The 22,236-nt window shown below is 57.5% G+C and overlaps 3 protein-coding genes across 3 annotated transcripts; all 3 read left to right on the top strand.

The window, feature by feature from the left end:
- The first annotated feature begins 2,199 nt into the window (after window positions 1–2,199).
- LOC125687923 (PHD finger protein 7-like) lies at window positions 2,200–3,591 on the top strand. The gene is made up of 4 exons (XM_048933285.1): window positions 2,200–2,231; window positions 2,445–2,558; window positions 2,715–2,833; window positions 2,999–3,591. Exons 1-4 carry the CDS (start codon window positions 2,200–2,202, stop codon window positions 3,589–3,591), a joined length of 858 nt encoding a protein of 285 aa, XP_048789242.1.
- A 6,720-nt stretch (window positions 3,592–10,311) lies between these two features.
- On the top strand, window positions 10,312–11,975 carry LOC125687913 (PHD finger protein 7-like). The gene is made up of 4 exons (XM_048933261.1): window positions 10,312–10,343; window positions 10,557–10,670; window positions 10,827–10,945; window positions 11,111–11,975. Exons 1-4 carry the CDS (start codon window positions 10,312–10,314, stop codon window positions 11,701–11,703), a joined length of 858 nt encoding a protein of 285 aa, XP_048789218.1. The 3' UTR covers window positions 11,704–11,975.
- A 6,448-nt stretch (window positions 11,976–18,423) lies between these two features.
- Window positions 18,424–20,088, top strand: LOC125687899 (PHD finger protein 7-like). The gene is made up of 4 exons (XM_048933240.1): window positions 18,424–18,455; window positions 18,670–18,783; window positions 18,940–19,058; window positions 19,224–20,088. Exons 1-4 carry the CDS (start codon window positions 18,424–18,426, stop codon window positions 19,814–19,816), a joined length of 858 nt encoding a protein of 285 aa, XP_048789197.1. The 3' UTR covers window positions 19,817–20,088.
- The last annotated feature ends 2,148 nt before the right edge of the window (window positions 20,089–22,236 follow it).

Below are 22,236 nucleotides of genomic sequence, written 5' to 3'. Positions count from 1 at the left end.
ATAGAAATTGAGATTAAAAAATCAGACAAGATGAGAGAGAGAGTTCGCGAGACCGAGTCAAACCTGAAAAGCTTGGAACGGCTAGGAAAGCACCCTCCAGCACCCACTGCAACGCAGCAAGAGAGCGATGAGAGCAGATCCCGTGACTTCTGTAATGTACAGGGATAGGTACCAGGGACTGGGGCAGTGACACTTTAATGCCCCGTACACTGCATGATGTTTTGATGTGGAATACTGAAAACCAAAACACAAACAAACAGAAAACCCAAAAAACCAAAAAACATAGTACCATGACAGTTACCCAGGCAAGGGGACAACCACGCAGAAAGAAGTCGAGCAAGTGAGGGAATGAGCTGTGCTGGGCGTGATGCACAGTACTGACAAAAGGAGGGGAGATCGACACAGGTTGTTGGAAGCAAGTTCTTTCAGAGGTTACACAGAGAAGCTGTGGAGCCGCCGCTCTCCTGCTTGGAAACCCATAGCCCAGCAGCACAGCCTCACACCGTGAGGCGGTGACGGTGATGTCACAGTGGGTGTCAGGGAGCGGCCATTGTGACGCGTGAAGCTTGGAGCAGAGCAAAGGCTGCCGGGCTCAGGCCGAGCGTCAGTGCGGCTTGGTGAGGCGTGGAGAGAGCAGGGACTCTCGTAGTGCTCACCGTCAACGCACAATCATGTCCAGTGAGAAGAGGAAGGCCTCCAGCTCAGAGGAGCCAGGTGAGAGCACAGCATCCCTGCGCACAGCTCCCAGCACTGGACAGAGGGGTGCTGGGGCTCTGCCTGCGGCTGAGAGCTGAGAGCTGAGAGCTGAGAGGGGAGGAAGGGGCAGGCAGGAGCTCCCAGACAGGCATGGGGCAGGGCCCCTCTGCTCCTTGGCAAGGGGGCCCAGCGTGGGCTGTGACTGCCTTGGGCCTGCCGTGGCCCCTTCCCCTCCACCGCCTCCAGCCAGCACGGCAGGCACAGAGCAGGACCCTGGGGACAGCCCTCAGGGACGCCTGGCCCCACCAGGCGCTCACCGCTACTTGCATTTGCTCTCTCCTCAACAGTGTGCGTGCTGTGTGGCCGGGCAGACGATGACCCGGACATCTTTGGGCGCACTATTGGCGACGCTTTCGTGACTGTCCACGAGTTCTGCTTGGTGAGTTCCCCCAGCGGTGATCCCATCTGCTTCCAGCCGGGATGCTCCCTTCCTTCCTGTCCCCATGACTTCCTGCTCTTTTCTCTCCTACAGGTTTTTGCCCACATCGCTCTGGAAGAAAGACCCCCAGAGGAGGAATCTATGGGCGTTAACCTTGCTGCCCTCATGCGCAAGGCCAAGCAGGCAAACAAGGAGGTGAGGACCTGAACGCAGCAGGCAGGTCTGTGCCGGGAGGGAGGGGCTCACACCAGCTTAGTCCGGACCCAAGGAAAGCAATCACGGCCTTCCAGCCGCCTCCGGGACAAAGGCCTGCCCATAGGGGATCAGCCCTGTCCACCAAGCTGCTTTGTAGAGGGTGACCCAGAAGTGCCCACATCCTGTGCCCTGCCCAAAGGTGCGCGGCCGGCTGTGGAGGTCCCGTGCCTGCTGCTGATGGGGCTGTTCTGCTTTTTCCAGCAATGCTGTGTCTGCGGCGAGAGGGGGGCTGCCATCACGTGTGCAGAGAGCGGCTGTGCACGCAGCTTCCATCTGCCCTGCGCTGCAGACGGAGGATGCATCACACAGCATTTTGGAGAGCACAGGTAAGGGCTGCCCGCAGCAGCCAAGCCGGGGAGGAACCCACAAGGTCGCCTCCCAGCAGCCTGCCAGAGCCAGGGCCTGGGGCTCCTCCCTGCTCCTTCCCCGTCCTCACAGCACTTCTCACTGTGCCCACCCATCCCTTCCGTCTTCCCTCAGGTCCTTCTGTGGGGAGCACCGCCCTCAACAGACAGGGGTGACAACTCCAGCAGAAGACACCATCTGCATCATCTGCCAGGAGACCGTGGGGGACAGCTTGTCCTACCACACCATGGTGTGCCCCATGTGCACACGTGCCTGGTTCCATCGGGGTTGCGTTCAGGTGGGAGCCCTCTCCTCACCCTGCAGGCATGCTTAGTGCCCAGCAACACCAGGCACTGCTCACGCTCACCCTGCTTGTGCTTCTCCTGCAGAAACAGGCATTGAATGCGGGCACGACGTGCTTCCGGTGCCCCAATTGCAGAGACGACGCAGTATTCTGTGCCGTAATGTCTACCATGGGAATCCGAATCCCAGCCAGGTTGGTGTCCTCCTGTCATAGCACGCAGATGAGAAGGTGCAAGCGCCGGGCCTGCCCAGGCACTGTCTCGGCAGGCCTGGCCCTTTGCTGTCTCATGAAGCCTCAGCTTCATGAAGAAGCTAAAAATGGCGTTGGGGTGGATGAGATGGGATAACCTTAGACCTGATGCTGGGGACACTGGGGGCTTATCAGTTTCCCTCCCTTCTCTTGTAGAAGACCAACATGGGACGACGATGATTCCTTTGAATCCCTCCTCCAGAGGCACCAGCGCTGCGATGCCAGGAGGTGCCTTTACCCTGGAGGCAGACAGCAGGCAGACAGAAGGGGGTGAGTTACCACAGCAGCTCGCTGAGGCTCCACGGGGGATCTCAGCCTCAGCACAGGCTGGGGGAGCAAGGGCGGAGCGCCGGAGGTGTGCTGTGCCAGGGACTCCCTTGCTTGCTCACTTGGTCCTCACAGCCACAACCCCTTTGCTTCCCCCAGGCCCTGGCAGCTGATCCTGTGCAGCTCCTGCGCTGCTGAGGGCACTCACCGACAGTGCTCCCGCTTGAGCAACACAACAGCCATGTGGGAGTGCGACAGCTGTGCTGGCCTGGGTACCGGTAAGAGGCAATCAGCCGCGTGGCACCGCGCTGGGGCCAGGCAAGGCCTGGCAGCAGGTGCTCAGGGCAGCTTTGCCAGAGTCTCTCTGCCCCAGGAGGGATGGCGACCTGTCCCTACCCAGGGCTACAGCTCCATCCTGCTGACCTTCCCGCCTCCCCTTACAGCCGCCAGCACCATCCCGGAGCGTGCTGGGCCCAGCACTGCCAGCCAGGAGGGCCTGCAACCATCCCACGGCCCCCAGGAACCAGAGGACAGCAGGTCCGGTCCCACCAGCCAGGCAGCATCGGGGCCATCACACAGCTCCCAGCCGCCAGAGCTCAGCAGTCAGACCAGTGAGCTGGGGACCGAACAGGGGACGATCCACCCACATTCTCCTGACCATCAGGATGCATCTGAGCTGCACCGAGCACACCGTGGCAGCAGACGCACGGCAGCCCCAAGAGCTGAAAGCAGCTCACGGCCAGCCACCAGACGGGGCTCATCGCGATCCTCCAGAGCAGCCACAGTGGCTGCACGCAGAAGGCGTTCCAGGCAGCGGGGAACAAGCCGGACACGAAGCCGCTCCCCGCTGCAAGGTCGGGCCGCAGGTTCCCAGAGCCGGACCAGAAGGCCTCAGGGCAGCAGGCGAACACCACCTCCAGCTGCTCAGGACAGTGCCCAGAACACCACCAGGCCGGTGACACGGAGGTCCTTGAGTGCTCCCCTGTATTCACACCCTGGGGAACGGCCTGGGCAGCCAGGGGAGGCCCGCATGTGAAACCGTTCCTCAGTGGCACATCGAGTCCCAGGTGTCCACAGCCGGCCCTGAGGAAGCTGCAGGAGACAATGCCAACAGCGGGGGCTATTCCAGGCATGAAGTGACTGCCGGGTCCAACATCAAAGCCAGCATTTCCCCTCCAGTCAGCAGTTTCAGCAGCAGGGGCTATCCCAGGCATGAAGTTACCGCTCCTGGGGACAACATAAAGCCAACATCCCCCCACGGTCAGCCAGAAAAATGATGACGTGGAAAGCCATTCCAACAGCGAGGGTATCCCCGGCGGGAAGTCACTTCTGAGTGCAAAGTCAAAGACAGCATCCTGCCCTCACACTCAGCCCCCCAAACTATGGCACGGAAACAGCCGTGTGCCAACACCGTGTGCTGGCTCTAGCCCCTGGTGTCAACACAATAAACCCAACCATCCCCCACACATTTCTTTGTCCGCTTCTTCTTCTCTGCTTGTCCTGAGGTGGGCCGCCTTAGGTGCTGGGATCACAGGGTTTTGTCCTCCTCAGCACCTTCCCAGCAAACTGGGTGGGCAAAACCAGCGTGGCACGTCAGAAGGCTGTGACACAGCAGTCAGTGCAGGCACAGAGTTAGCACTGCCCGTGGCACCTGGTCACGCTGGAGAAGAGCAATCACTTCACAGCCTGTTCCTCCTCTACAGCACCAAGGTGCAGCCGTAGTCCCCACGCTGCAGGGAGCTGTTGCAAGAAGGAACGTGGTGACTCAGCACATACGTCCACGCAGCGGTTCAGGTCTCAGGCTGCAAAGAGCGTCTGACACTGTCACTGCTACGCAAGGGCAACGGAGATACCGCCTGTGCGCCGTGTGAACACGTGGATGATGATCACACGGAGCGAAAGGTGGAGGGGTTGGGGAGCCTCTGGGATTGCGTGAGGGATATAGATTGGTGGAGTCGCACTCCGCCGTCCTCGCAGGAAAGGCTCCGGGAGACGCTCTACAAGAAGCAGTGGATCGTCTACCTTCCAGCAGGCAGACATGAGGAGGGGACCTCAGGGACTGCGAGGGATGGAAACGAGTGCCTGCTCAGGGCAACAAGCAGTTTGCCTCGCAGCCTGTGCCACCTTCCCAGGTGCCCTTTGCGCTCCTGGGGAGACCTCACTGTGGCCTTCGGGTATTTGAAAGAAGTGTACAAACAGGAGGGCTATGACTGTTTCACAGAATTACAGAATGGCCCGGGTTGGAAGGGACCTCAAGGATCACGAGGCTCCAACCGCCCCGGCACAGGCGCGGCCACAAACCTCCCCATTTAATACCAGATTGCCCAGGGCCGCATCCAACCTGGCCTTGAACACCTCCAGGGATGGACGGGGCATCCACAACCTCTCTGGGCAGCCTGTTACAGCACTTCACCACTCCCATAGTAAAGAACTTCCCACTGACATCCAACCTCAATCTTCCCTCTCTGAGCTTTAATCCCTTCCCTCTTGTCCCATCACTATCTACCTGAGCAAAAAAAATGACGCCACTCATTTTTATAATCCTAGTTGAAACACAAGAAGGCTGCAGTGACGTGTCCTCTCAGCCTTCTCATCCCCAGCATGAAAAAGCCCAGCTCCCTGTCTCGCTCCAATTTATAGGAGGGAGAGGAGGTTCTTTTAATACCTGTATACCCGGCGTGAGATTAAGAAACAACGGTTCAAATGTTGGTTCGACCAGTTTATTACAAATGAAGATTAGGGAAATGGGGAAGGGGAGGACGGACACTATTATGAATTAGGGTAATGGGGAAGGGAAGGAGGGCGATAGAAAAGATAGAAAAGAAGAAGCAAGGAGTCTTTATAGGAAGCAAGAGGGAGATAGTCACCACCATGGATCCAGCGTGGTTGGTAGTTCAGTCTTTGATCTTCGGTAGTGGTGGGTCGTCGGGCATTGTTCTGTTGATGACAACCACAAGGGCGAGAACCACGACAACGACCATGGCGATGATGGCCCCTTTTCAATGCTTTCAAAGTGGTCGAGTCAGCTGTCTTTGGAGTGACGGCTCAAATCCAAAGTGGTTGAGTCAGCTCTCCTCGGAGTGGCAGCTTCTGGCTCTGGGATCTCAGCAGGAAACTGCTTTGTTCCTATCCTCCTGGCCTTGCCAGCAGATAAGAGGGAGCAGGGAGGTGCCAACTTGTATCTTGCCTTCACAGGATACAATGGCATTGTCCCCCAGTCTTCCATAGCAAACAGGAGATCTTTGGTCGCAGGCTAGATCTTTTGCCAGTAAACAGTCCTGAGCACTGTCTTCCGAAGGCAAACAGCTCCAAAGATGTAAAACTGTCCACACAGTGATGTTGATGGCCACACAACACCGATCGCTTGCCTCCTGAACAGATCATTCAGAGTCTTATCACAAGAAAAACCTCAGGAAGCAAGCTTTGAGCCAAAAACCAAGGAAGGATTCTCACACTCCCCCAGCCTGTCTTTGCAGGGGAGCTGCTCCAGGCCTCTGATCACGTTTGTGGCTCTCCTCTGGGCCCTCTCCAACAGCTCTCTGTCTTTCCTGTACTGGGGGCTCCAGACCTGGCCACAGCACTCCAGATGGGGCCTTACGAGGGCAGAGTATGGAGGCACAATCCCCTCCCTGTCCCTGCTGGCCACCCCTCTTCTGATGGAGCCCAGGATACCGTTTGCTTTCCGAGCTGCAGAAGCACGCCGCTGGCTCATGTTTTTTATCCATCAGGACGCCCAGGTCCTTCTCAAACTCGACTGCTTGTGAGGGTGGAGAGTGATAGGACAAGGAGGAATGCTTTTAAACTGAGACAGGGGAGGTTTAGGTTAGATATTAGGAGGAGGCTTTCCACACAGAGCGTGGTGACAAACTGGAACAGGCTGCCCAAGGAGGTTGTGGATGCCCCATCCCTGGAGGCGTTCAAGGCCAGGCTGGATGTGGCTCTGGGCAGCGTGGTCTAGCGGCTGGCGACCCTGCACACAGCAGGGGGATTTAAACTAGTTGATCATTCGGGGCCTTTTCAACCCCAGCCATTCTGTGAATGGGTAGGAGGCTCTGGAGCTGGACGGACGGGAGATGTGGATGAAGGTCCCTCCACGTTGCAGGGGTTGCCCTGGGCAAGTCAGACTGCCCTGGTGGTGTCACTGCACCATCCATCAAGAAAAAAAGAAGAGATGTCATCACGGGGGACTCCCTTCTGAGGGGAACAGAGGGCCCCACATGCCGTTCATGTCCCTCCCCCCAGGGAGGTGTTTTGCCTGCTTAGGGCCTGGGTGACATGTCACTAGGAACGTCGCTCCATATGACGGAGTGACGGCACTGGTGGACAAAAGGAAGGTGAGACCAGTGTCATTTACCTGGACTCGTGCAAAGCCTCTGATGGTCCCCCACCACATCCTTATCTCCAAATTGGAGAGATGGGGATTTGATGGGTAGACCACCTGGTGGATACGGAGTTGGTTGAAAGGCTGCAGGCAAAGGGTGGTGATAGAGGGTTCATGTCCTGGTAGAGGCCGGTAACGAGCTGTGCCCCCCAGAGGTCTGTTTTGGGACCGATACTCTTTAACATCTTTATCAATGTCATCAGTGATGGAGTTGAGTGCACCCTCAGCAAGTTTGCTGATGACACCACGCTGAGTGCTGTAGTTGTGACACGGTGGAAGGAAGGGATGCCGTTCAAAGGGACCCCCACAGACTCAAAGGGTGGGCCCAGGTGAAGCCAATGAGGTTCAACACACCAAAGTGCAAGGTTTGGCACTTGGGCCAGAGGAATCTCAGGCATACGTACAAACGGGAAGGAACAATCCTGGCAAGTAGCCCTACAGAGAAGAACCTGGGGGTCCTGATGGATGAAGACCTGAACATGAGCCAGCAATGTGCTCCTGCAGCTCAGAAAGCAAATGCAAACCTGGGGTCCATCAGAAGAGGGGTGGCCAGCAGGGACAGGGAGGGGATTGTGCCTCCGTACTCTGCCCTCGTGAGGCCCCATCTGGACTATGGCATCCAGGTCTGGAGCCCCCAGTACAGGAAAGACAGAGAGCTGTTGGAGAGGGTCCAGAGAAGGGCCACAAACGTGATCAGAGGCCTGGAGCAGCTCCCCTGCAAAGACGGGCTGAGGGAGCCGGGGCTCTGCAGACTAGATAATAGAAGGCACAGCGGAGAACTCACTGAGCCCTTCCAGTGCCTGAAGAGGACCTACAGGAAAGCTGTCTGTTTTAATGGGCATGTAGCAACAGGACGACAGGAAACATGGAAGAGGGCAGATTTAAACGAGATACTAGGAAGAAATTCTCCACGGTGAGGGCGATCCTTGTCAGCAGTGAAGAAGAGGTGTCTCCTTGAGGAAGATCTGGTATGTTCTTGTCACACAGTTGACCAGACCAATCTACGTCCGTGACAGGGGACACAGGGGCAACAGGCCGCGGCCCTCCCCCCCCACCCCAGTCCCACAAAAATGGAAAGGAAGGAAGGGAGGAAAAGAGCAGCGGCAACAATCTATGGAGGAAAACTTATTTTACTATAATATCGGAATACAAGATAACAAAATACAATACAATTTAATAGAAATTGAGATTAAAAAATCAGACAAGATGAGAGAGAGAGTTCGCGAGACCGAGTCAAACCTGAAAAGCTTGGAACGGCTAGGAAAGCACCCTCCAGCACCCACTGCAACGCAGCAAGAGAGCGATGAGAGCAGATCCCGTGACTTCTGTAATGTACAGGGATAGGTACCAGGGACTGGGGCAGTGACACTTTAATGCCCCGTACACTACATGATGTTTTGATGTGGAATACTGAAAACCAAAACACAAACAAACAGAAAACCCAAAAAACCAAAAAACATAGTACCATGACAGTTACCCAGGCAAGGGGACAACCACGCAGAAAGAAGTCGAGCAAGTGAGGGAATGAGCTGTGCTGGGCGTGATGCACAGTACTGACAAAAGGAGGGGAGATCGACACAGGTTGTTGGAAGCAAGTTCTTTCAGAGGTTACACAGAGAAGCTGTGGAGCCGCCGCTCTCCTGCTTGGAAACCCATAGCCCAGCAGCACAGCCTCACACCGTGAGGCGGTGACGGTGATGTCACAGTGGGTGTCAGGGAGCGGCCATTGTGACGCGTGAAGCTTGGAGCAGAGCAAAGGCTGCCGGGCTCAGGCCGAGCGTCAGTGCGGCTTGGTGAGGCGTGGAGAGAGCAGGGACTCTCGTAGTGCTCACCGTCAACGCACAATCATGTCCAGTGAGAAGAGGAAGGCCTCCAGCTCAGAGGAGCCAGGTGAGAGCACAGCATCCCTGCGCACAGCTCCCAGCACTGGACAGAGGGGTGCTGGGGCTCTGCCTGCGGCTGAGAGCTGAGAGCTGAGAGCTGAGAGGGGAGGAAGGGGCAGGCAGGAGCTCCCAGACAGGCATGGGGCAGGGCCCCTCTGCTCCTTGGCAAGGGGGCCCAGCGTGGGCTGTGACTGCCTTGGGCCTGCCGTGGCCCCTTCCCCTCCACCGCCTCCAGCCAGCACGGCAGGCACAGAGCAGGACCCTGGGGACAGCCCTCAGGGACGCCTGGCCCCACCAGGCGCTCACCGCTACTTGCATTTGCTCTCTCCTCAACAGTGTGCGTGCTGTGTGGCCGGGCAGACGATGACCCGGACATCTTTGGGCGCACTATTGGCGACGCTTTCGTGACTGTCCACGAGTTCTGCTTGGTGAGTTCCCCCAGCGGTGATCCCATCTGCTTCCAGCCGGGATGCTCCCTTCCTTCCTGTCCCCATGACTTCCTGCTCTTTTCTCTCCTACAGGTTTTTGCCCACATCGCTCTGGAAGAAAGACCCCCAGAGGAGGAATCTATGGGCGTTAACCTTGCTGCCCTCATGCGCAAGGCCAAGCAGGCAAACAAGGAGGTGAGGACCTGAACGCAGCAGGCAGGTCTGTGCCGGGAGGGAGGGGCTCACACCAGCTTAGTCCGGACCCAAGGAAAGCAATCACGGCCTTCCAGCCGCCTCCGGGACAAAGGCCTGCCCATAGGGGATCAGCCCTGTCCACCAAGCTGCTTTGTAGAGGGTGACCCAGAAGTGCCCACATCCTGTGCCCTGCCCAAAGGTGCGCGGCCGGCTGTGGAGGTCCCGTGCCTGCTGCTGATGGGGCTGTTCTGCTTTTTCCAGCAATGCTGTGTCTGCGGCGAGAGGGGGGCTGCCATCACGTGTGCAGAGAGCGGCTGTGCACGCAGCTTCCATCTGCCCTGCGCTGCAGACGGAGGATGCATCACACAGCATTTTGGAGAGCACAGGTAAGGGCTGCCCGCAGCAGCCAAGCCGGGGAGGAACCCACAAGGTCGCCTCCCAGCAGCCTGCCAGAGCCAGGGCCTGGGGCTCCTCCCTGCTCCTTCCCCGTCCTCACAGCACTTCTCACTGTGCCCACCCATCCCTTCCGTCTTCCCTCAGGTCCTTCTGTGGGGAGCACCGCCCTCAACAGACAGGGGTGACAACTCCAGCAGAAGACACCATCTGCATCATCTGCCAGGAGACCGTGGGGGACAGCTTGTCCTACCACACCATGGTGTGCCCCATGTGCACACGTGCCTGGTTCCATCGGGGTTGCGTTCAGGTGGGAGCCCTCTCCTCACCCTGCAGGCATGCTTAGTGCCCAGCAACACCAGGCACTGCTCACGCTCACCCTGCTTGTGCTTCTCCTGCAGAAACAGGCATTGAATGCGGGCACGACGTGCTTCCGGTGCCCCAATTGCAGAGACGACGCAGTATTCTGTGCCGTAATGTCTACCATGGGAATCCGAATCCCAGCCAGGTTGGTGTCCTCCTGTCATAGCACGCAGATGAGAAGGTGCAAGCGCCGGGCCTGCCCAGGCACTGTCTCGGCAGGCCTGGCCCTTTGCTGTCTCATGAAGCCTCAGCTTCATGAAGAAGCTAAAAATGGCGTTGGGGTGGATGAGATGGGATAACCTTAGACCTGATGCTGGGGACACTGGGGGCTTATCAGTTTCCCTCCCTTCTCTTGTAGAAGACCAACATGGGACGACGATGATTCCTTTGAATCCCTCCTCCAGAGGCACCAGCGCTGCGATGCCAGGAGGTGCCTTTACCCTGGAGGCAGACAGCAGGCAGACAGAAGGGGGTGAGTTACCACAGCAGCTCGCTGAGGCTCCACGGGGGATCTCAGCCTCAGCACAGGCTGGGGGAGCAAGGGCGGAGCGCCGGAGGTGTGCTGTGCCAGGGACTCCCTTGCTTGCTCACTTGGTCCTCACAGCCACAACCCCTTTGCTTCCCCCAGGCCCTGGCAGCTGATCCTGTGCAGCTCCTGCGCTGCTGAGGGCACTCACCGACAGTGCTCCCGCTTGAGCAACACAACAGCCATGTGGGAGTGCGACAGCTGTGCTGGCCTGGGTACCGGTAAGAGGCAATCAGCCGCGTGGCACCGCGCTGGGGCCAGGCAAGGCCTGGCAGCAGGTGCTCAGGGCAGCTTTGCCAGAGTCTCTCTGCCCCAGGAGGGATGGCGACCTGTCCCTACCCAGGGCTACAGCTCCATCCTGCTGACCTTCCCGCCTCCCCTTACAGCCGCCAGCACCATCCCGGAGCGTGCTGGGCCCAGCACTGCCAGCCAGGAGGGCCTGCAACCATCCCACGGCCCCCAGGAACCAGAGGACAGCAGGTCCGGTCCCACCAGCCAGGCAGCATCGGGGCCATCACACAGCTCCCAGCCGCCAGAGCTCAGCAGTCAGACCAGTGAGCTGGGGACCGAACAGGGGACGATCCACCCACATTCTCCTGACCATCAGGATGCATCTGAGCTGCACCGAGCACACCGTGGCAGCAGACGCACGGCAGCCCCAAGAGCTGAAAGCAGCTCACGGCCAGCCACCAGACGGGGCTCATCGCGATCCTCCAGAGCAGCCACAGTGGCTGCACGCAGAAGGCGTTCCAGGCAGCGGGGAACAAGCCGGACACGAAGCCGCTCCCCGCTGCAAGGTCGGGCCGCAGGTTCCCAGAGCCGGACCAGAAGGCCTCAGGGCAGCAGGCGAACACCACCTCCAGCTGCTCAGGACAGTGCCCAGAACACCACCAGGCCGGTGACACGGAGGTCCTTGAGTGCTCCCCTGTATTCACACCCTGGGGAACGGCCTGGGCAGCCAGGGGAGGCCCGCATGTGAAACCGTTCCTCAGTGGCACATCGAGTCCCAGGTGTCCACAGCCGGCCCTGAGGAAGCTGCAGGAGACAATGCCAACAGCGGGGGCTATTCCAGGCATGAAGTGACTGCCGGGTCCAACATCAAAGCCAGCATTTCCCCTCCAGTCAGCAGTTTCAGCAGCAGGGGCTATCCCAGGCATGAAGTTACCGCTCCTGGGGACAACATAAAGCCAACATCCCCCCACGGTCAGCCAGAAAAATGATGACGTGGAAAGCCATTCCAACAGCGAGGGTATCCCCGGCGGGAAGTCACTTCTGAGTGCAAAGTCAAAGACAGCATCCTGCCCTCACACTCAGCCCCCCAAACTATGGCACGGAAACAGCCGTGTGCCAACACCGTGTGCTGGCTCTAGCCCCTGGTGTCAACACAATAAACCCAACCATCCCCCACACATTTCTTTGTCCGCTTCTTCTTCTCTGCTTGTCCTGAGGTGGGCCGCCTTAGGTGCTGGGATCACAGGGTTTTGTCCTCCTCAGCACCTTCCCAGCAAACTGGGTGGGCAAAACCAGCGTGGCACGTCAGAAGGCTGTGACACAGCAGTCAGTGCAGGCACAGAGTTAGCACTGCCCGTGGCACCTGGTCACGCTGGAGAAGAGCAATCACTTCACAGCCTGTTCCTCCTCTACAGCACCAAGGTGCAGCCGTAGTCCCCACGCTGCAGGGAGCTGTTGCAAGAAGGAACGTGGTGACTCAGCACATACGTCCACGCAGCGGTTCAGGTCTCAGGCTGCAAAGAGCGTCTGACACTGTCACTGCTACGCAAGGGCAACGGAGATACCGCCTGTGCGCCGTGTGAACACGTGGATGATGATCACACGGAGCGAAAGGTGGAGGGGTTGGGGAGCCTCTGGGATTGCGTGAGGGATATAGATTGGTGGAGTCGCACTCCGCCGTCCTCGCAGGAAAGGCTCCGGGAGACGCTCTACAAGAAGCAGTGGATCGTCTACCTTCCAGCAGGCAGACATGAGGAGGGGACCTCAGGGACTGCGAGGGATGGAAACGAGTGCCTGCTCAGGGCAACAAGCAGTTTGCCTCGCAGCCTGTGCCACCTTCCCAGGTGCCCTTTGCGCTCCTGGGGAGACCTCACTGTGGCCTTCGGGTATTTGAAAGAAGTGTACAAACAGGAGGGCTATGACTGTTTCACAGAATTACAGAATGGCCCGGGTTGGAAGGGACCTCAAGGATCACGAGGCTCCAACCGCCCCGGCACAGGCGCGGCCACAAACCTCCCCATTTAATACCAGATTGCCCAGGGCCGCATCCAACCTGGCCTTGAACACCTCCAGGGATGGACGGGGCATCCACAACCTCTCTGGGCAGCCTGTTACAGCACTTCACCACTCCCATAGTAAAGAACTTCCCACTGACATCCAACCTCAATCTTCCCTCTCTGAGCTTTAATCCCTTCCCTCTTGTCCCATCACTATCTACCTGAGCAAAAAAAATGACGCCACTCATTTTTATAATCCTAGTTGAAACACAAGAAGGCTGCAGTGACGTGTCCTCTCAGCCTTCTCATCCCCAGCATGAAAAAGCCCAGCTCCCTGTCTCGCTCCAATTTATAGGAGGGAGAGGAGGTTCTTTTAATACCTGTATACCCGGCGTGAGATTAAGAAACAACGGTTCAAATGTTGGTTCGACCAGTTTATTACAAATGAAGATTAGGGAAATGGGGAAGGGGAGGACGGACACTATTATGAATTAGGGTAATGGGGAAGGGAAGGAGGGCGATAGAAAAGATAGAAAAGAAGAAGCAAGGAGTCTTTATAGGAAGCAAGAGGGAGATAGTCACCACCATGGATCCAGCGTGGTTGGTAGTTCAGTCTTTGATCTTCGGTAGTGGTGGGTCGTCGGGCATTGTTCTGTTGATGACAACCACAAGGGCGAGAACCACGACAACGACCATGGCGATGATGGCCCCTTTTCAATGCTTTCAAAGTGGTCGAGTCAGCTGTCTTTGGAGTGACGGCTCAAATCCAAAGTGGTTGAGTCAGCTCTCCTCGGAGTGGCAGCTTCTGGCTCTGAGATCTCAGCAGGAAACTGCTTTGTTCCTATCCTCCTGGCCTTGCCAGCAGATAAGAGGGAGCAGGGAGGTGCCAACTTGTATCTTGCCTTCACAGGATACAATGGCATTGTCCCCCAGTCTTCCATAGCAAACAGGAGATCTTTGGTCGCAGGCTAGATCTTTTGCCAGTAAACAGTCCTGAGCACTGTCTTCCGAAGGCAAACAGCTCCAAAGATGTAAAACTGTCCACACAGTGATGTTGATGGCCACACAACACCCATCGCTTGCCTCCTGAACAGATCATTCAGAGTCTTATCACAAGAAAAACCTCAGGAAGCAAGCTTTGAGCCAAAAACCAAGGAAGGATTCTCACACTCCCCCAGCCTGTCTTTGCAGGGGAGCTGCTCCAGGCCTCTGATCACGTTTGTGGCTCTCCTCTGGGCCCTCTCCAACAGCTCTCTGTCTTTCCTGTACTGGGGGCTCCAGACCTGGCCACAGCACTCCAGATGGGGCCTTACGAGGGCAGAGTATGGAGGCACAATCCCCTCCCTGTCCCTGCTGGCCACCCCTCTTCTGATGGAGCCCAGGATACCGTTTGCTTTCCGAGCTGCAGAAGCACGCCGCTGGCTCATGTTTTTTATCCATCAGGACGCCCAGGTCCTTCTCAAACTCGACTGCTTGTGAGGGTGGAGAGTGATAGGACAAGGAGGAATGCTTTTAAACTGAGACAGGGGAGGTTTAGGTTAGATATTAGGAGGAGGCTTTCCACACAGAGCGTGGTGACAAACTGGAACAGGCTGCCCAAGGAGGTTGTGGATGCCCCATCCCTGGAGGCGTTCAAGGCCAGGCTGGATGTGGCTCTGGGCAGCGTGGTCTAGCGGCTGGCGACCCTGCACACAGCAGGGGGATTTAAACTAGTTGATCATTCGGGGCCTTTTCAACCCCAGCCATTCTGTGAATGGGTAGGAGGCTCTGGAGCTGGACGGACGGGAGATGTGGATGAAGGTCCCTCCACGTTGCAGGGGTTGCCCTGGGCAAGTCAGACTGCCCTGGTGGTGTCACTGCACCATCCATCAAGAAAAAAAGAAGAGATGTCATCACGGGGGACTCCCTTCTGAGGGGAACAGAGGGCCCCACATGCCGTTCATGTCCCTCCCCCCAGGGAGGTGTTTTGCCTGCTTAGGGCCTGGGTGACATGTCACTAGGAACGTCGCTCCATATGACGGAGTGACGGCACTGGTGGACAAAAGGAAGGTGAGACCAGTGTCATTTACCTGGACTCGTGCAAAGCCTCTGATGGTCCCCCACCACATCCTTATCTCCAAATTGGAGAGATGGGGATTTGATGGGTAGACCACCTGGTGGATACGGAGTTGGTTGAAAGGCTGCAGGCAAAGGGTGGTGATAGAGGGTTCATGTCCTGGTAGAGGCCGGTAACGAGCTGTGCCCCCCAGAGGTCTGTTTTGGGACCGATACTCTTTAACATCTTTATCAATGTCATCAGTGATGGAGTTGAGTGCACCCTCAGCAAGTTTGCTGATGACACCACGCTGAGTGCTGTAGTTGTGACACGGTGGAAGGAAGGGATGCCGTTCAAAGGGACCCCCACAGACTCAAAGGGTGGGCCCAGGTGAAGCCAATGAGGTTCAACACACCAAAGTGCAAGGTTTGGCACTTGGGCCAGAGGAATCTCAGGCATACGTACAAACGGGAAGGAACAATCCTGGCAAGTAGCCCTACAGAGAAGAACCTGGGGGTCCTGATGGATGAAGACCTGAACATGAGCCAGCAATGTGCTCCTGCAGCTCAGAAAGCAAATGCAAACCTGGGGTCCATCAGAAGAGGGGTGGCCAGCAGGGACAGGGAGGGGATTGTGCCTCCGTACTCTGCCCTCGTGAGGCCCCATCTGGACTATGGCATCCAGGTCTGGAGCCCCCAGTACAGGAAAGACAGAGGGCTGTTGGAGAGGGTCCAGAGAAGGGCCACAAACGTGATCAGAGGCCTGGAGCAGCTCCCCTGCAAAGACGGGCTGAGGGAGCCGGGGCTCTGCAGACTAGATAATAGAAGGCACAGCGGAGAACTCACTGAGCCCTTCCAGTGCCTGAAGAGGACCTACAGGAAAGCTGTCTGTTTTAATGGGCATGTAGCAACAGGACGACAGGAAACATGGAAGAGGGCAGATTTAAACGAGATACTAGGAAGAAATTCTCCACGGTGAGGGCGATCCTTGTCAGCAGTGAAGAAGAGGTGTCTCCTTGAGGAAGATCTGGTATGTTCTTGTCACACAGTTGACCAGACCAATCTACGTCCGTGACAGGGGACACAGGGGCAACAGGCCGCGGCCCTCCCCCCCCACCCCAGTCCCACAAAAATGGAAAGGAAGGAAGGGAGGAAAAGAGCAGCGGCAACAATCTATGGAGGAAAACTTATTTTACTATAATATCGGAATACAAGATAACAAAATACAATACAATTTAATAGAAATTGAGATTAAAAAATCAGACAAGATGAGAGAGAGAGTTCGCGAGACCGAGTCAAACCTGAAAAGCTTGGAACGGCTAGGAAAGCACCCTCCAGCACCCACTGCAACGCAGCAAGAGAGCGATGAGAGCAGATCCCGTGACTTCTGTAATGTACAGGGATAGGTACCAGGGACTGGGGCAGTGACACTTTAATGCCCCGTACACTGCATGATGTTTTGATGTGGAATACTGAAAACCAAAACACAAACAAACAGAAAACCCAAAAAACCAAAAAACATAGTACCATGACAGTTACCCAGGCAAGGGGACAACCACGCAGAAAGAAGTCGAGCAAGTGAGGGAATGAGCTGTGCTGGGCGTGATGCACAGTACTGACAAAAGGAGGGGAGATCGACACAGGTTGTTGGAAGCAAGTTCTTTCAGAGGTTACACAGAGAAGCTGTGGAGCCGCCGCTCTCCTGCTTGGAAACCCATAGCCCAGCAGCACAGCCTCACACCGTGAGGCGGTGACGGTGATGTCACAGTGGGTGTCAGGGAGCGGCCATTGTGACGCGTGAAGCTTGGAGCAGAGCAAAGGCTGCCGGGCTCAGGCCGAGCGTCAGTGCGGCTTGGTGAGGCGTGGAGAGAGCAGGGATTCTCGTAGTGCTCACCGTCAACGCACAATCATGTCCAGTGAGAAGAGGAAGGCCTCCAGCTCAGAGGAGCCAGGTGAGAGCACAGCATCCCTGCGCACAGCTCCCAGCACTGGACAGAGGGGTGCTGGGGCTCTGCCTGCGGCTGAGAGCTGAGAGCTGAGAGCTGAGAGGGGAGGAAGGGGCAGGCAGGAGCTCCCAGACAGGCATGGGGCAGGGCCCCTCTGCTCCTTGGCAAGGGGGCCCAGCGTGGGCTGTGACTGCCTTGGGCCTGCCGTGGCCCCTTCCCCTCCACCGCCTCCAGCCAGCACGGCAGGCACAGAGCAGGACCCTGGGGACAGCCCTCAGGGACGCCTGGCCCCACCAGGCGCTCACCGCTACTTGCATTTGCTCTCTCCTCAACAGTGTGCGTGCTGTGTGGCCGGGCAGACGATGACCCGGACATCTTTGGGCGCACTATTGGCGACGCTTTCGTGACTGTCCACGAGTTCTGCTTGGTGAGTTCCCCCAGCGGTGATCCCATCTGCTTCCAGCCGGGATGCTCCCTTCCTTCCTGTCCCCATGACTTCCTGCTCTTTTCTCTCCTACAGGTTTTTGCCCACATCGCTCTGGAAGAAAGACCCCCAGAGGAGGAATCTATGGGTGTTAACCTTGCTGCCCTCATGCGCAAGGCCAAGCAGGCAAACAAGGAGGTGAGGACCTGAACGCAGCAGGCAGGTCTGTGCCGGGAGGGAGGGGCTCACACCAGCTTAGTCCGGACCCAAGGAAAGCAATCACGGCCTTCCAGCCGCCTCCGGGACAAAGGCCTGCCCATGGGGGATCAGCCCTGTCCACCAAGCTGCTTTGTAGAGGGTGACCCAGAAGTGCCCACATCCTGTGCCCTGCCCAAAGGTGCGCGGCCGGCTGTGGAGGTCCCGTGCCTGCTGCTGATGGGGCTGTTCTGCTTTTTCCAGCAATGCTGTGTCTGCGGCGAGAGGGGGGCTGCCATCACGTGTGCAGAGAGCGGCTGTGCACGCAGCTTCCATCTGCCCTGCGCTGCAGACGGAGGATGCATCACACAGCATTTTGGAGAGCACAGGTAAGGGCTGCCCGCAGCAGCCAAGCCGGGGAGGAACCCACAAGGTCGCCTCCCAGCAGCCTGCCAGAGCCAGGGCCTGGGGCTCCTCCCTGCTCCTTCCCCGTCCTCACAGCACTTCTCACTGTGCCCACCCATCCCTTCCGTCTTCCCTCAGGTCCTTCTGTGGGGAGCACCGCCCTCAACAGACAGGGGTGACAACTCCAGCAGAAGACACCATCTGCATCATCTGCCAGGAGACCGTGGGGGACAGCTTGTCCTACCACACCATGGTGTGCCCCATGTGCACACGTGCCTGGTTCCATCGGGGTTGCGTTCAGGTGGGAGCCCTCTCCTCACCCTGCAGGCATGCTTAGTGCCCAGCAACACCAGGCACTGCTCACGCTCACCCTGCTTGTGCTTCTCCTGCAGAAACAGGCATTGAATGCGGGCACGACGTGCTTCCGGTGCCCCAATTGCAGAGACGACGCAGTATTCTGTGCCGTAATGTCTACCATGGGAATCCGAATCCCAGCCAGGTTGGTGTCCTCCTGTCATAGCACGCAGATGAGAAGGTGCAAGCGCCGGGCCTGCCCAGGCACTGTCTCGGCAGGCCTGGCCCTTTGCTGTCTCATGAAGCCTCAGCTTCATGAAGAAGCTAAAAATGGCATTGGGGTGGATGAGATGGGATAACCTTAGACCTGATGCTGGGGGACACTGGGGGCTTATCAGTTTCCCTCCCTTCTCTTGTAGAAGACCAACATGGGACGACGATGATTCCTTTGAATCCCTCCTCCAGAGGCACCAGCGCTGCGATGCCAGGAGGTGCCTTTACCCTGGAGGCAGACAGCAGGCAGACAGAAGGGGGTGAGTTACCACAGCAGCTCGCTGAGGCTCCACGGGGGATCTCAGCCTCAGCACAGGCTGGGGGAGCAAGGGCGGAGCGCCGGAGGTGTGCTGTGCCAGGGACTCCCTTGCTTGCTCACTTGGTCCTCACAGCCACAACCCCTTTGCTTCCCCCAGGCCCTGGCAGCTGATCCTGTGCAGCTCCTGCGCTGCTGAGGGCACTCACCGACAGTGCTCCCGCTTGAGCAACACAACAGCCATGTGGGAGTGCGACAGCTGTGCTGGCCTGGGTACCGGTAAGAGGCAATCAGCCGCGTGGCACCGCGCTGGGGCCAGGCAAGGCCTGGCAGCAGGTGCTCAGGGCAGCTTTGCCAGAGTCTCTCTGCCCCAGGAGGGATGGCGACCTGTCCCTACCCAGGGCTACAGCTCCATCCTGCTGACCTTCCCGCCTCCCCTTACAGCCGCCAGCACCATCCCGGAGCGTGCTGGGCCCAGCACTGCCAGCCAGGAGGGCCTGCAACCATCCCACGGCCCCCAGGAACCAGAGGACAGCAGGTCCGGTCCCACCAGCCAGGCAGCATCGGGGCCATCACACAGCTCCCAGCCGCCAGAGCTCAGCAGTCAGACCAGTGAGCTGGGGACCGAACAGGGGACGATCCACCCACATTCTCCTGACCATCAGGATGCATCTGAGCTGCACCGAGCACACCGTGGCAGCAGACGCACGGCAGCCCCAAGAGCTGAAAGCAGCTCACGGCCAGCCACCAGACGGGGCTCATCGCGATCCTCCAGAGCAGCCACAGTGGCTGCACGCAGAAGGCGTTCCAGGCAGCGGGGAACAAGCCGGACACGAAGCCGCTCCCCGCTGCAAGGTCGGGCCGCAGGTTCCCAGAGCCGGACCAGAAGGCCTCAGGGCAGCAGGCGAACACCACCTCCAGCTGCTCAGGACAGTGCCCAGAACACCACCAGGCCGGTGACACGGAGGTCCTTGAGTGCTCCCCTGTATTCACACCCTGGGGAACGGCCTGGGCAGCCAGGGGAGGCCCGCATGTGAAACCGTTCCTCAGTGGCACATCGAGTCCCAGGTGTCCACAGCCGGCCCTGAGGAAGCTGCAGGAGACAATGCCAACAGCGGGGGCTATTCCAGGCATGAAGTGACTGCCGGGTCCAACATCAAAGCCAGCATTTCCCCTCCAGTCAGCAGTTTCAGCAGCAGGGGCTATCCCAGGCATGAAGTTACCGCTCCTGGGGACAACATAAAGCCAACATCCCCCCACGGTCAGCCAGAAAAATGATGACGTGGAAAGCCATTCCAACAGCGAGGGTATCCCCGGCGGGAAGTCACTTCTGAGTGCAAAGTCAAAGACAGCATCCTGCCCTCACACTCAGCCCCCCAAACTATGGCACGGAAACAGCCGTGTGCCAACACCGTGTGCTGGCTCTAGCCCCTGGTGTCAACACAATAAACCCAACCATCCCCCACACATTTCTTTGTCCGCTTCTTCTTCTCTGCTTGTCCTGAGGTGGGCCGCCTTAGGTGCTGGGATCACAGGGTTTTGTCCTCCTCAGCACCTTCCCAGCAAACTGGGTGGGCAAAACCAGCGTGGCACGTCAGAAGGCTGTGACACAGCAGTCAGTGCAGGCACAGAGTTAGCACTGCCCGTGGCACCTGGTCACGCTGGAGAAGAGCAATCACTTCACAGCCTGTTCCTCCTCTACAGCACCAAGGTGCAGCCATAGTCCCCACGCTGCAGGGAGCTGTTGCAAGAAGGAACGTGGTGACTCAGCACATACGTCCACGCAGCGGTTCAGGTCTCAGGCTGCAAAGAGCGTCTGACACTGTCACTGCTACGCAAGGGCAACGGAGATACCGCCTGTGCGCCGTGTGAACACGTGGATGATGATCACACGGAGCGAAAGGTGGAGGGGTTGGGGAGCCTCTGGGATTGTGTGAGGGATATAGATTGGTGGAGTCGCACTCCGCCGTCCTCGCAGGAAAGGCTCCGGGAGACGCTCTACAAGAAGCAGTGGATCGTCTACCTTCCAGCAGGCAGACATGAGGAGGGGACCTCAGGGACTGCGAGGGATGGAAACGAGTGCCTGCTCAGGGCAACAAGCAGTTTGCCTCGCAGCCTGTGCCACCTTCCCAGGTGCCCTTTGCGCTCCTGGGGAGACCTCACTGTGGCCTTCGGGTATTTGAAAGAAGTGTACAAACAGGAGGGCTATGACTGTTTCACAGAATTACAGAATGGCCCGGGTTGGAAGGGACCTCAAGGATCACGAGGCTCCAACCGCCCCGGCACAGGCGCGGCCACAAACCTCCCCCATTTAATACCAGATTGCCCAGGGCCGCATCCAACCTGGCCTTGAACACCTCCAGGGATGGACGGGGCATCCACAACCTCTCTGGGCAGCCTGTTACAGCACTTCACCACTCCCATAGTAAAGAACTTCCCACTGACATCCAACCTCAATCTTCCCTCTCTGAGCTTTAATCCCTTCCCTCTTGTCCCATCACTATCTACCTGAGCAAAAAAAATGACGCCACTCATTTTTATAATCCTAGTTGAAACACAAGAAGGCTGCAGTGACGTGTCCTCTCAGCCTTCTCATCCCCAGCATGAAAAAGCCCAGCTCCCTGTCTCGCTCCAATTTATAGGAGGGAGAGGAGGTTCTTTTAATACCTGTATACCCGGCGTGAGATTAAGAAACAACGGTTCAAATGTTGGTTCGACCAGTTTATTACAAATGAAGATTAGGGAAATGGGGAAGGGGAGGACGGACACTATTATGAATTAGGGTAATGGGGAAGGGAAGGAGGGCGATAGAAAAGATAGAAAAGAAGAAGCAAGGAGTCTTTATAGGAAGCAAGAGGGAGATAGTCACCACCATGGAGTCCAGCGTGGTTGGTAGTTCAGTCTTTGATCTTCGGTAGTGGTGGGGTCGTCGGGCATTGTTCTGTTGATGACAACCACAAGGGCGAGAACCACGACAACGACCATGGGCGATGATGGCCCCTTTTCAATGCTTTCAAAGTGGTCGAGTCAGCTGTCTTTGGAGTGACGGCTCAAATCCAAAGTGGTTTGAGTCAGCTCTCCTCGGAGTGGGCAGCTTCTGGCTCTGGGATCTCAGCAGGAAACTGCTTTGTTCCTATCCTCCTGGCCTTGCCAGCAGGTAAGAGGGAGCAGGAGGTGCCAACTGTCATCTTGCCTTCACAGGACTACAATGGCTTTGTCCCCAGTCTTCCATAGCAAAACAGGAGATCTTTGGTCGCGGCTAGATACTTTTGCCAGTAAACATTCCTGAAGCACTGTCTTCCGAGGCAAACCACGCCTCACAAAGATGTACTCTCAACTCGCTCACACATTGATGTAGATGGCCAACACACCACCGATCGCTTGCCTCCTCGAACAGATCATTCAGAGTCTTATCACAAGAAAAACCTCAGGAAGCAAGCTTTGAGCCAAAAATTTC

This window comes from Lagopus muta, chromosome 1 (assembly GCF_023343835.1).
Source record: "Lagopus muta isolate bLagMut1 chromosome 1, bLagMut1 primary, whole genome shotgun sequence".
Classification (NCBI taxonomy): domain Eukaryota; kingdom Metazoa; phylum Chordata; class Aves; order Galliformes; family Phasianidae; genus Lagopus; species Lagopus muta.
This window is presented reverse-complemented; position numbering and strand designations above follow the sequence as displayed.

Bases quoted from the DNA above. Each gene is read 5' to 3' on its own strand.
- LOC125687899 (XM_048933240.1), top strand. From the start codon at position 18,424: ATGTCTACCATGGGAATCCGAATCCCAGCCAG. The intron at 18,456-18,669 runs GTTGGTGTCCTC...CTTCTCTTGTAG, and splicing joins GGAATCCGAATCCCAGCCAG to AAGACCAACATGGGACGACG. The intron at 19,059-19,223 runs GTAAGAGGCAAT...CTCCCCTTACAG, and splicing joins CTGTGCTGGCCTGGGTACCG to CCGCCAGCACCATCCCGGAG.
- LOC125687913 (XM_048933261.1), top strand. From the start codon at position 10,312: ATGTCTACCATGGGAATCCGAATCCCAGCCAG. The intron at 10,344-10,556 runs GTTGGTGTCCTC...CTTCTCTTGTAG, and splicing joins GGAATCCGAATCCCAGCCAG to AAGACCAACATGGGACGACG. The intron at 10,946-11,110 runs GTAAGAGGCAAT...CTCCCCTTACAG, and splicing joins CTGTGCTGGCCTGGGTACCG to CCGCCAGCACCATCCCGGAG.
- LOC125687923 (XM_048933285.1), top strand. From the start codon at position 2,200: ATGTCTACCATGGGAATCCGAATCCCAGCCAG. The intron at 2,232-2,444 runs GTTGGTGTCCTC...CTTCTCTTGTAG, and splicing joins GGAATCCGAATCCCAGCCAG to AAGACCAACATGGGACGACG. The intron at 2,834-2,998 runs GTAAGAGGCAAT...CTCCCCTTACAG, and splicing joins CTGTGCTGGCCTGGGTACCG to CCGCCAGCACCATCCCGGAG.